The sequence below is a fragment of the Pangasianodon hypophthalmus genome, chromosome 26 (genome assembly GCF_027358585.1).
Source record: "Pangasianodon hypophthalmus isolate fPanHyp1 chromosome 26, fPanHyp1.pri, whole genome shotgun sequence".
NCBI classification, from domain to species: Eukaryota; Metazoa; Chordata; class Actinopteri; order Siluriformes; family Pangasiidae; genus Pangasianodon; species Pangasianodon hypophthalmus.
In genome coordinates, this window is record NC_069735.1 from 10,083,627 (window position 1) to 10,098,061 (window position 14,435).

General features: G+C 41.7%; 1 protein-coding gene across 6 annotated transcripts in view; it reads right to left on the reverse strand.

The window, feature by feature from the left end:
- bcl9 (BCL9 transcription coactivator) overlaps positions 1-14,435 on the reverse strand; it is a 102,385-nt gene that overhangs the window by 4,852 nt on the left and 83,098 nt on the right. For 3 of the 6 annotated variants that reach the window (XM_053230092.1, XM_034300286.2, XM_053230093.1), the window contains 6 exons: positions 8,321-8,694; positions 6,514-6,848; positions 4,701-4,811; positions 3,708-3,867; positions 2,502-2,601; positions 70-2,371 (listed from right to left, as the gene is read on the reverse strand). In XM_053230092.1, the coding sequence (XP_053086067.1) occupies positions 70-2,371; positions 2,502-2,601; positions 3,708-3,867; positions 4,701-4,811; positions 6,514-6,848; positions 8,321-8,661 (3,349 nt within the window). In that variant the 5' untranslated portion in view covers positions 8,662-8,694. The other 3 variants (XM_053230096.1, XM_053230095.1, XM_053230094.1) reach the window with 3 other exon arrangements.

The following is a 14,435-nucleotide window of genomic DNA, read 5'->3' on the forward strand; positions in this document are numbered from 1 at the left end:
AACAATTGTATAATGAATCCATACATGTTTAAAATAAGACAAAGAACTTAATAAAGCAGAATTCTGTACCTTGCTCCACATTGCCCATCATATTTGGTGAGGTCATACTAAGAGGAGGTTTATTTTGGGGGATCCCTGGACTCTGCATGGGCGGCTTGGGCGAGGATGTCCAGCCAGGGGAAGGGGCAGGAAGTGACGGTGACTTCATATGGACGGGTGATGCCCCTGCTGAACCCATCATTGGAGGAGACTTGATGGAGGCAGCCGCCGCTGCTGCAGCTGCTGCCGCTGCTGGCTGCCCACTAAGCATGCTGGCCAACTGTGAAGGTGTCTGTGGAGACTTGAGGTTACCCGAAGGGGAGCCTAGCATGGGGGACTGGACCTGCCGCAAGGTGGGGGATTTAAGTGGGTTTACATTGGGTGAATTGGCTGGGCCAGACTGGACACTCAAGTCTGAGGGTTTGCGACCCATGTTCCTCTGGTTAGGTGGGGGGCCTGAGCTGTTGGGAGGCTGGTTAGGAGGTAAAGGTGGCATGTGGCTGAGACGACCATTGCCACCTACATTGCCTCCTCGCTGATCAGTGGCAAAAGGTGGCTCACCCCTGGGACCTCTTTGATTACCAGGCCCTTGAGGACCCATGACTGAGAATTGTCGGTTTGGTGCCATGTTGAAGTCACTTGGATGAGGCTGGTCAGGAAATGGAGGTCCCTGCATCATCTTCTGCTGTGGAGCCATGGCCTCAGCCATGGGACCTCCACCGTGTCTCATTTTCATAATCTCCTCTGGACTCATGTTCATCTGTGGCTCTCTCATCTTGGAAGCCATCATCTGAGGACTGGGCCCCATGTTGACATTGAGATTGCCAGGTCCGATTCCAAACTCACCTATGTCACGCCCCAAACCTTTCACAAACTCCATCCTTGAAGAGGGGCTCATGGGACCTTCACCTGGCATTCTGGGAAACATCATGCCACCTCCATTCCCAGGCTCCATGGGTCTTTGGTTCCCCATTACTCTGTTCATTTCCATCATCATGCTTGGTGGTAGACCCATACCTTGCTTGTCACCCATGCCTTGATGGAACATAGCTTCTTGTACAGACTGAGGATTGGGAAATCTCTCCACACGCCCACCTGGACCTCCAAACATCCCCTGTGCTGGCGGAAACCCCCTTCCATCTCCCATTTTGGGCATGTCATCAGGCCAGTTCATGCCAGGCCTAGGCATGGGGTTAGGCCCTCCCTCCATATCAGGGTTCATCATTCCAGAGAAGCCTGGCATCCTCTGCATGTGTGGATGCATTCCTCTAGGGCCCATGTTCATTTGCTCAGGAAATGGCTCTGGGGCCCCAGGTCCCCACATTTCACCAGGATTCATTTGGTAGGGAGGCGGTGGCCCGCGCATCATGCCCCGTGGGCCACCCTGATGAAGCATCATGTCTCCCATTGGTCTGTGCTGCATTTGCTCCTGTTTGCGTTTCTTCTCCTCATAGAACTCCTGCTGTAACTTCAGCCAGGCCATCTGCTCTGGTGTCATGTGGTCACCATGTTCACCACCAGGTCCGGGATGTGAATTCATGGGGCCCTGACCTTGTGGAGGAGGCCCAAGATCATCTGGTGAAAAAGGCATGTCCCTGGGTCCTGGTGGCCCAAAGGGAGGTCCTTCTGAGCGTGGACCCCCAGGACCACCAGGTTTCCCCAAGCTCTGAGACTGAGCAATCATAGCTTGAAGTGGCCCCTGTTCAGGCTTCTTGGGACCACCTTCCATCATGGAAGCATTGGGTGGAGGTCCACCCATGTTCCCCTGCCCCATGGCTGCCATGTCTTTGTCATCTGGGAAAAGCATACGTTGGATGTCACGCAAAGTCTGTAGGGAGCGCTCTCGATGCTCCAACTGCTCCTGGGAAAGACCCTCAGGGTTGTCCCCCATGCTCGACATGATCTCATGAGCAAGCTGCTGCTGGTGCTGGGCTGTTAATTTAACATCTGCTCCTTTGGGCAAGTCAAGGGAAGAGAAGCTCTGCTGAGGGCCAGCATTTGGAGCCTGATTGGGAGCCTGACTACCAGGAGTCCCTGCAGGATTACTACCATCATGTGATCCAGCACCATCCTGGGGGCTGCTGCTGGGGAGGCTCTTAGAATCCATGCCTCCTGATGGTGGGCCATCCTGAGTGAGGCTGGCTGGTTTAGCCACTTGGGCTGCTTGCTGAGGTTGGACTGGTTGCGCTGAAGATTGCTGCTGTGGCTGGCCTGGCTGTGCTGCTTTGGAGGCTGCTTGATGGTTCTGGTCAGAAGAGTGAGAAGACTGCTGTTGTTGGGATTGTACCCCTTGCTGCTTGGGGTCATTCCTGTGTGGCCCAAGTTGATTGTTCTGAAACAGATAAAAGAGGCCCAATTTGATTGTTCTGAAACAGTTGATTGTTCTGAAACAGATAAAAGAGGAATTTTAAACTTTTAAGGTTTAAAAATAAACTGTTTAAAATGTAAATTGTAATTATTACCAAGGGAAGTTGTGGCTTGCCACCCTTGCCATTAGAAATATTGTTCATGTGATAAGTGATTATGTTGTCTGCACGGCCGGTGATTACTGCTTCTGCAGCCCTGGAAATCAAAGAGAACACACAGACACACTCAGTGGATAAGTATCAGTATTTCATAAACTAACAACTATGCCCAAAGACAAAATTTTCACCATACTGAACTAATACAGCTGAGGCACCTCATTAAATTACAATTTCTAATCAAGGGTTTAGCGCTTCATCCCACCCATTTAGAGTACTAATTGGTAAATTACATTTGAACCTCTTTGGTTATCAGTGTGCTTGCTTGCAAGTTTTTATTCGCAACTCAACACATGTACAACACAGGCAACGGAAAAAGATAAACAGTCTCAGTCAGTATTGTGACACCAGACTCATCACCCTTCCTGAGTAACATCAGCTCTGTAATGACATGCCGCTCAGTGGGAGACGCTCCTTATAGCAACAGCATGCATCCCTGATAGATTGTGTCACTGACATTTGGAATCCTGCTGATTGTGATCTAAAGGTTTCACCAGTTTCTGCTACCATGCCGATGACAGTAACTCTCACTTCTCACTTTTTGAACACAGAGCCAGACATTGTGAAAAGATATGCTTCATTTACTGATTATTTGTTCTTTTTGAAGGGGAATTAATTGGCATCAGTCAGGTGTAAATGAGGGGTTTTACATCTCCATACAAATTCAAAACTATGAAACATAGACAGAGTTCATGTAGATTCATGTATATAGTAGTTGATGGTATGGCTGTTGATCTGGTTCACTGTTTGGAATTCTTCAAAAAACCCACTGTTTGGGTGTGGATTTTGTGTCTACCATTACACCAGTATGAAACACTTTTACATGAGAAAACAACACGTTTCATATTATGCAGAGAGAATGTGATGCGACAGAGTCAAATACTGAACAAAGCAGTCTTCCATACTGGCTGTACTCAGTAATGAACACAGCACAATGTTATTCAATCAGAATCAATATCTGAAAATTCTTAACATATGAGAAATATACTTTTCTTGAAAAGGAACTTAAAGTTATGTTCTGATAAAAGATTCATACAATGACAGTTGCACCTGAACACTGAACTAATAAAAAAAAAGAAACTTTGGACACTGAACAAACAAACAAACAAACAAATTAATAAATAAATAAAGTGCAGTAAGTCTTACTTGTTTGCCATTTCTGTGGTGAAGACGTAAACAACCTTTGATCCAGCTTTCTGACTGCTGCCCAAATCTGATGATGCGTTTTGTCCTCCAACAGCATTGTGGGTAGGCGTGGAGGCTGCCAGGGTGCTCGGATCTGGCTTGATGTCATTGGAGTTACAGTCTGAGTGGTGAAGGGAAGGCAAATAGGGAAAGACATGTCATTTAGGTACTAAAGAGGATAATTGCCTGAAATCAAATAAAAATGGTGGCAAGTAGCTATCTGTATTGATAGACATGGTCTAGACCACTAACTTTAACCCACTAAAACAAAACCATCATATCTAGTCGCTTATGATGTATATACTTATCCACCATGTTAGAGAATAAATAAATACATTAACTGTTCAGCAAGAAAATAGCCAAAAAAAAGTTCATTTTTCCTTTTATAGTATAATGTCATACTGACAGTCAGACTTCTTTCATGCCTAAAGTTGTGACGTGATGTCATTTGATGTATCTGAGATGGTATACCATGTATGCATACAAATTTCCTGCCAATACTGACGAGACATGCATTACTATTACTTGACTGGCCTATCATCTAGCACCTATTACTATTACAGAACTGGCAGGGTGGCTCACAGCAGCTCAGAAATATCATATTATATTTATATAATATTTTTATATTGTAGAAATGTTTTTCTCCCCTGACAATAATCGTGTTTCCTTCATTTTAACAAAAAACCCTAAGCTCTAAGTCAAGTGGATCCACCTTGGAGAACACCTAAGCATATCCTTCTAAACAGACAAAAATAAATAAATAAATGTGGTGTGGCAAATACAGCAGAATGGTTTTAGTTGTGGTGTTTCTGCTCTAGGACAATTTATTCAACTTAATGCTTAGTAATTACCAGAGCTCAATCAGCTACAATATGCTATGAAAGGAAACACAGTCCCCAATTCTCATTTATGACAATCCCAGCCATTCCAAAATTCCAAAAGCCAGTCACTTACTGAAGAATCCTGGGTCATCTTCATCACTCTCCCCTCCTGAACACCAGTCAGCTCCACTATAGGGCTGTCGTCGTTCAGCTACACATAACCTCTTTGCCCTACTGCCTAGTTCTGCAGGGAAAGAGGAAAGTGAGAAATATTAGCACTTTCCTTCCTACAAGAACAATTTTATTCATCAAGAGTCATGAATAACTTCTGGTGAAGGGGTGTTTATTTCATTAGGTGAACTGTATTATTTAAACCATTATGAACAGACACATAAATGGGGTAGCCTATAATCAAATAAAACCTACTGAACTGTTTGGACTATAAAAAGTTATTGTTTCTTGGTTCAGGATAACTTTTTCATAAAATCTTAATGTAAGTATTATGACAACCTCTGATTCTGCACTCTGTCTGTAGTAAATAAAGGCTCTTTTGAAAATTTTACCATTTCTGGGCAGTTAAGTTCTTGTTGCTTCTGCCCATGACCTTGTGCTCTACTACCCTGACAGTTAGCACCATCTGTATACTGCATACACACCGCTTCCCTGTAGCCAGGATACGGCAGTGTCTAGAACCACCGGTCAGATAATAGAGTTGGAATAAAGAAGAAGAGCATAACAGGACTTCCTGTGTGGAGAATACACTCGCTGCACAAGCAAACAAACGCCATGAGCAAACTCCCGACAGCAAAGTCAAACACACACAAAACTAACCTAGAAGGCTGGCTCATAGAGACGTGCGCATGCACAAAACAACCTATAAGCTAACTCCTTTACCTCCCATTGAGTCATGAAGCACATTCACATTCACGCACAAACACAGATGGGGGGCTCATTTATGCTTTGCACAGCTTTGGCTGCCTCCTCATAAATGCATTTTCTTTCAGTATACCTCAGGTAAGCTCAGGGAACAATGAATGCAAGTATATATAAACTCATAATAGACCATATTTGTCTCTGATTTAAATACCTGGGTGAATATGCAGAAGATATTTGACACATGGTTAATTAAATGGCTAGTCTCAAGGCAAATAATCTCTATGCAGAGGCATTAACCACCAGCAGGGGTCCTTATGACAATCAAGCACAGGAACTAAGGGGGGATGCCCCCTCTCCAAGAAGGCAAGATGGTACATTCCTTGGCACTTCCTACCTCTGAATCTACACTGTGATGTTTCCACTAGGAGACATATGGGGGGGTGTGGATGTCTTTATGCAGCACTATAGTCCTGAACACCGTGCGCGGGGACAGCAGGAAAGACACGCGACCTCATGAGCCAGAAAAACAGCCTGAGTGAAAATGTGACTGCAATGACACACTGCACATTTGTGTCTTGGGGGTTTTAAAATGTTAGGCTGTATTCTGGTCATGTTTTAACGTCATAACACTTGAAGGGGCATAGGAAAACAAAACCAAGGGAATAATAGATAAAATTTCATTAGGGTTATCAAACAACCCCCTGGAGGATTCACACAAATACCACAAACATCCTGAAGTGCATATCACACAAATGTTTAAATAGATTACATACGATCATCAGTAACTTTTAAACCATTTTTTTTTCTCTTAAATGCAGAATTTTCCAGACTCAAATTACATGGAAATGTGGATTCCCAGTGGAAAACACTGGACTTGGAAAGAACTGCAGATAATACTTTCCTTTACTTGAGCCATCCAAACAATAAGGCAGGACTTTCAAAATGTTACCTAAAGTTTCCATACAATTGACAAAATACAGCATTGGATGAGCAAGTCAACATTTACTGAGTTTCATCACTCAATAGCTGATAAAATTAGTATTTCCCCAAATATAGGTAGATTTTCCTACCTTTCTGGTCCCCCTCATTGTTAGGTGTCCCTGTGTCCCTCTGCTCAAAGGACTCAATCGAAGTGCTTCGCTCCCTCTTGATCTTGCTTTTTGCTCCGTTGCCAGAATTCAGGCCCTGTCCATTTTTGAGTCCCATGCTACCCACAGAACCCTGAGGGCCTTTGGGTGTGTGGCTTCCACTCAGCGCCTTGGGCTCACAGGGAGACGGCTGCGATTGGCTGCCTGCACCTCCTTGTTTCCCCTGATTGGGCAGTTTGGAGTCCATCTGGGCGGCGCTGGAAGGAGACATCACGGGTGGTGAGCGCACCATGGCCTCCTGCTTGGATTTTGGACTGCTAGAGGAAAAGGAGAACAGACGCAGTGAGACAATAATCTTCAGGGATCAAATGTTCATATGATTATAATGACATTTCATTGCATAACTAAACACCCAAATTACTAGTTTTACCTGCAGCTGCAAGTACTACTGTTGAACCTGCCAGCTCCATATAATCAGGAACAAACCCTAACAACAAATTTCAGTTACTGCATTTGGAACTAGACAATTAGTGACACTACAGTCCTAATCAACCATTTTTTGTCAGACCAGTAATAATTCATAGACAAAAAAAAAGAGGAACCTTTCAGTCCAACTCAGCATTTTATCTCCACCTGAAGGAGGACAGTTTTCCTGCTGTGTCACACCGGCATACACACCCCACTATAAAGAAAAATGTTACTGGAACATCTAAGGGAAACCCTAATGCAACCAGGCGATAGAGCAATCGCACTTACTGTGCCCTTATGTCCGAAACCTGTTCCCTCCATTTCTCTTCCTCTCTGTTGACAGAGTGTCGAGTTAATATTTAATAAAATACCCTGTTTAACCAGATTGGCCACCGGAAAACCGGAGACCAGGCCCTGAATTCATGTCACGTTACCATGGTGAAGGTGTACACATATGCAAGGGATTTGAGCTAACAAAGTTATGGAAAGTAGCAGTGGCAGTAGCAAGCTAGGTATGAGTGCAGATAGTGAAAAACACTGCAGGCTCAGCAAGAAGATCTAAAAATTGCTTATATTGCACATTTCCAGTCATCATGGTAGATAAACAAAGGCAGTGGTCTCTCGACTACCACTCTGTTTTGAACTATTAGGTACAACGTTTGGCAACTTCACTAAATCTAGATCCAGAAATGGCCGCCAGATGATGACCTGCACCAAGGCAAGACCTGGCCCAGCATGGCTACGCGTTGTGGTGCAAGACAAGCCCAGCAGGAACCTGGCAGGCCAGTGGCCCATTCCTTAACTGGCTACAGAAGCATACGTCAACAAGAGGGTTGGCATTTTGGCTTTGGACAAGACTGGCAGGCAAGAGACAGGACGAATGAAGCGGTAGTTCTGGCTGAGCTTGTGTGGGTCGGTTTCATGGGCATTGAAGCAGACAATTGGAATGACTCCAAAAGCTTCTCCAAGGTACCTTCCCCCAAAAAAACACACTGCAGTGGCAGTTAGCTCCACCTGGCCTGCTTTCCTCCAGAGCCTGCTTACATATCATTTTAACTGAGCCGTCTTTTAAAAAGAGTAGGAGAAATTGAGTAGGGAGGGATAATTTTCCTTTTGCGTCATAATTCTCTGGGAATCCACCGCTGTTGGCGAGACAGAAATGAGTGACTCCTTGTACAAGCAAACTGCTATAACAAAGAATACTATAGCAAAGAATATACCAATAAAATACAATCAGATTTTCGATTGCCACATTTTAATTGTCAAGTGTTACATGTAATAACCTTACATGTTTAACACATGGACCTTTTTTGCATCTCACCTCTGCGTGTTAGCTGAAGGAGAGTTTCTCACTTTGGGGTTGCTGGAATGCATTGACGACAGTCCCAGAGCTACCGAGGCTGAAGCAGTAGTGTGCTGGTGAGGGCTGGGCGTGTGTGAGTGTGTGTGTGTGTGCGAGTGCGCGGCGGGCGTTGCCTTGGCCCGGGCGCTGCGGGACCCGGCGTTGGCGGCTGCAGCAGGGCCACTGCAGTCCTGGCCCTCCTCCTGCCGGTCTTTGGCTCGCTCTTTCCTGGCCGTGGCGCCCGGCGCCGTTCCACTGGCCGTTCCCGTTCCCGCTGCTGCTGCTGCTGCTCCTGCTCGCTCCTCCTGCACCTCCAGCATCTCCCCACGGAGCCCTCACAGCCCCTGGCCACACTAAAGACACACACAGAGAAAAGGTAGAGAGCAAGTTCAGAGGCAAGCTTCACGAAAAGAGGCACATTCTGTAGTCAAATTGTACTTCAAAATGCCAAAATGAATAAGCTGGCATTCTGTAAAGGAATGACTAAATAAATACACCTCAGATTGGTTCTAATAAGGTCACTACTGGCAATAAAGTAATCACACTAAAAATTAATTAAAAAAATAATCACATTAAAAATAATTTACTTTAGAATTTTAAAGAAATTAATCACGCACAAAGATTTCTACTTGTTTGCTGAAGCACACGTCTAGTGTTCCCTTTTGCAAAACAGACTGAGCACATGCAAAACTTTCACATACAACCATCCTCCAGCCACCACACATTAAAACACTAACATTACAAATGGAAACACTTATCAAAAGACAGTGTCATGCTCAAGGGGCCAAACGTGGCTTTCGACAATCCACAAAACCTACAACAATCAACAATGCAAGTGACAAAAGTCACATAAACAAACTATTATTATTATTATTATTATTAGTATTAATAACTATGGTAGACTATCATTATGCTTTATAGAACAACCAACTAAACTGTATTTATCATATTTGTCAAACGCTGCCTGACTAAATAACTAAGTAAATCCTAAATAGCTCAGCATTAATTAGATTGCTTTTAAAACATTCAAAATAAATAAAGAGTGTTAATGTCTTGTTAAAAGTAGTCTAACATTTCGCACTAAAGCAGCATAACTTCACAACTGCTTCAAGGCGTTACAACCACAAACTCGAAACCTTACATGACCCTTGTGCTTGCTAACAGAAACACCTGGGGCAGGAACAGGAGTCAACACGACTACATGGATCCCTGATTAGCGCTAGTTAGTCTGTAAATTTCCCGGAACTGTGAAGATTATGGTCAAGTATGTGTACACACTCCTGCTCTATAGCCTTCTGGTCAGAACATGAGAAACATTTCGTAAAGCTGCACTGTCAGATTCTGTTGTCATGCACAAAATATTTAGGACTACTTCCAAGAAACACAAATGATGTAAGCAGCTGCCCGCCACCCCTCGGGCGAAAAGGGAGGACTGACACCATGGGCAGGAACGCATTTCATCTGCTCTCTACCAACTCCAGACCATCAGACTTCATTATAGAGCGTCTCAAAGATGATCGCTATATGCATAAATGATTGACATGCACAATCAATGATCTAATATCAGCTATCTCTCTCTCACTGTACTGAGATTACCTACCGTAAACTAAAGATCAAAACTGAAACGGAGACAGTATTCCTATGAGTCCAAGGCGCCATGATTCGCTCTGAATTTTGTTCATTAAAATTAATTAAAAAGGTTTTAATGTCTATCAAAATTACTAGCAAGTGCCTTTTTGACAAGGCATTTAAAGCAATTGTATACAACGAACATAACAAAACTGGTCTAAACAGGACAGTTGCTCAGGCTGCTTAAAAACATGTCTTGCTAGTGTTAACCGCTTCTGTATGAATCAAGCTTACATATAAAAAAGAGATTTAGATTTCACAATCTATCCAAAATATCACATGATGTTTGATCTTGAAACAGTAATGACTCAAACATTAAATGATTAAATAAAATAGCAAGCAGAATGAAGCCTGGAAGCTCATACACTAGTTGGTCTAATTGTAGTTAGTCACTTATTTAGATATTACAGTGAGTGTTTTGTTTTTTAGTATAGGCCAACACACAGAAAAAAAAAAAAAAAGAAAAAAAAAAAGACACATTCGTTGCAGATTATGAGACATCGGCCTGCAGTAGTAAATTTATGTAAGGCTGTCTAATAGTATTTAAATCTCGACAGTTTTAGTTACCTCATAGTTTACAAATGCAGAATGTTTTAGTCGCTTAGCTACATTTGCTAAATCATAAACAGTACAAATGTTAATTCTGTCCACCACCATATTAATACTTACAACTGGTAAAGGTTCAACAAACTTAAATATTCACATCTTCACAAAAACATCTTAAAGTTAAATCTTATGTTAATTGGGCTGTAACTAATGTCTTTGATAATTGATTATTACTTTACTTTGCAATTAGTCAGTTATTTGTATTATTTCAAAATAAAATACCAAAAACATTGTTTATTTAAAAATATTTATTTCCAGCATTTAGGTCAGCTAAAACTACCACAAAACTAGGCTTAATTAAATAACTAGGATTAATTAAAATAAACGGTCACAGTGCATATGTAGACCAGTTTTTTTATCCAGCCAGCCATGATTTGTGCAATTCCTACCAGTTATCTTCAAAATACATGTCAATATCCACAGGCTGCAACACTAACTGAAATACTCAGATGCTGAATTCATTTTGTTTGTCATGTTTGCACCAGGTGACTCATCTTCAGTGAGTGTGATTGACCCTTGGGTTTTAATGTCTGTAATCATGAAATCGACTCTTTCCAGGATTGACTCCCAGCATCTTCAGTGTGGAACAAAAGTGGGGTGACTTAATGAACAGATACACGACATATATTCATGTGTGTGTGTGTGCGTGTGTGTGTGTGTGTGTGTGTGTGTGTGTGTATTGTTAAGAAAATTAAATGATATAGCATTTATCAAAAATTTTTTTAGCAAAAATTGATTCAAACAGCTTTTCTACTCGTGGTGTGAAGTGCTGTGCGTGACTGTGCTTAATAACATAAGGCAAAATAATCAAAAATAGTTTTCAACTATTTTATCATCAAATTTTATCAAATTTGTCATTTAGTTGTTAGCTACATTTTATTATCATATAATTATATATGAACCATAATACTATGCTCCTGGAAACACTGAGGAAAAGAAAAAAGAAAAAAAAACAGAGGTAGAAATGCCAGCACATTTGTTATTTTTGTTTGCAGCTGCACATGATTTTTTCTAATTAATTTAGTTGGTTCTGTTGCCCAAATTATAAATAAACTAGTAGCCTTACCTAAACCATGTTGACCCTGACCAGGCAGTTACTAAGGATGAATGAATGAATGCTGCCAGTTCAGTTCATGTGTAACAAATGTGGTCTTCGTCCCACAAGCTTCATATCTGATTGCGTACTTGTGCCTCGACGCATGCCACTCTAGAAACCTTATTGGTAAGATTTCTATAAGAAAATGTTTCTGTATTTTTATCTGTCCGGATACATCCCTAATATGTTATTACAGATCACGTAGACCTGAAATAGGTTTGTCGTACATAAATTGTATGTGTTTAAATTTGTGTTTGTGTCCTAATAAATATTTTAGCAATATTCATTATACACATTCTCTTGGTAACAGGGAATCTCTGCAAGCTTCTATTGCCAAGTTACATGAGGCTCAATGACAGCATGTTTAAGACAAACTGTGTGCTATGCACACACACATTATCTGTTTTGTATCCATCAGTGTAAGTGCATACATGCAATTTTAGAATTATTCTAATTTCTATTTGCAAGAATTTGATTACAAACTAATATCAGCTTTTTATCATCGGCTTCACTGCTTTCTAAGTACCACTATCAGCGCCGGCCGTTAAAAAAACCCATATCAGTCGACCACTAATTACAATTACTTAAACTGCAGTTGTTCATTTGCCAGCAACACCAATAAGGCCTATTTAACAGGACAGCATTTTAATAAATGGTAGTTAACTTGCTCAAAACACCCAGACACACAAATTACCAAATTAGGATTTTTACAAATACTACTCTGCTGTTGGTTTATTAAAAAAAAAAAGAAAAAAGAAAAAAATCAAATATACAAACAGAAACACTTATATACAAGCTACATCATTAGACCAACAACCACAATGCCTCAGGGGAGAGGCTGAGAACGCCATTGCTGTGATTCACTGAGCAGTTTCATTGCTCTGCCACCACTCCTCATGCTGTCTCTCTCTCTCTCTCTCTCATACACACACACACACACACACACACACACACACACACACACACACACACACACACGACACTCGGCGCACATAATGAGATGCTTGCAGTCACAGTGAGTCTATTTTGTATGGCTCCAGCAGCAGTAGACAGCTTGGTCGCTGAAGCTCTTCCGCAGCCCAGCCAGAGACAGACTCACACACACACACGCGCACACACACACACACGCCCACCGACAGTGTTGCCACGGCAACACGCACGGACAGGGCCCTGAAGCTGCACCGCCTCAAGACACACACACACACACACACACACACACACACACACACACACACACACACACACCCCTCTGAGGTGAAGTGAATTAGAATGCACATGCACTTGGACACACACCCACAGTAGGTGTTTTTCGCATTTCATCATCTAGAGGTTTTCATAAGCGAATCAGAGAGGTACAGCTGCAAAGCCAATTATCATTATTATTATTATTTTAAATCTGCCTACAGTTTTTTGAATAAAGCTTGAGAAAGTATGTATTGATCCAATAAGGAGGAAAAAAGATCTCCACAGTCAAAATCAAGTAATAAAGACTTAATTCACCGAGTCCATCAGCGGGAAGAACATTAGTACAGATATCTGTTTAAATCCCCCATATCAGTGCGAGTTCAATATTAATATTTAGCCGACATTCACAGCTACAGTGATTATTCTATTAGCTTTTGTTTCATATGAGCAGGCGTGCTTTTTATGAGATCTCCCAGAAGGCACTCAATATTTATGTGTGCAGGAAATCTGTCCTACAGATTTCACTGCTTTTATGTGCTCAAATGTTAGAAAACACTATCAATATTGCTCATTATAAATGAGGGAGGTAGTAATTATTATTAACGGCCCAGTGTTTTCGCAGCCATCGGCATGTGGCAAAATCCCGTAACGCAGCCAGTGAGTGATGAAAGAATCTGTCAGCATGGAAACAGACAGACAGAAAATTCACTAATTATTTACAGAAGTATTTAGGAATTTAATTCTTTTATTTATATTTGTTGGGGAGTAGGTCTTTCAACAAATGTTAACCTTCATAAAGTCCCCATTCACAACTCCATATATTTTAAATTCCACTGAAATACTAATTATCTCTTTTTAAGAGACCAATGATTTAAAAATTTTTTTAAAAAGTTGCTATTTGTTAGATATAAGCCAATGTTCCACTGATTTACTCTCTTCTCTGGATGTTAATCAATTTAGCTACATAGAGTTATTATTGCAATAACTAGTAGTCAAAAAAGGGACTGCAACAAGTGCTACCAGAGGCCCATTGGTACATCCAGCTGTCTGGATGATGACAGGGTTGCTGGATAGATATTGCAAAATTGAGAGTGCCAAATTGAGCTAGTCTAAAAAAATATTTAATTTTAGTATTAAAAAAATGCATTAAATCAAATACATTTTCAGAAACAAAGGCAAAGTGTAAGTGTGTCTTTGATGTACAGAATCATATATATTACCCAATATATACTGCAAAAATTGGGAGAGGAAAAGGGGTATTACGGGGGGGGAATGTCAGTATATCAGAAATGCGTGTACACCATGGTGTCCTGGTTTCCCAAACAAAGGCAGAGAAAAAGAAGAAAATGTCTCTCCTTTTTCCAGTGCCTGAAATTTTTGGGCTAGGTTCAGGGCTTTTGTGTGGTTTTTGTGATGTAGTCGGGCTGGAAATTTAGCTGAAACCTGGCAACCCACACTAATGACATTAGCTCTTGTGTGCACCCCGTCTAAATCCACTGACAGGCACACATGAAATGCATGTGTAATGAATGCAAACAAGGATTATTTATGGATTATTTACTCTATCAATGTTTATTT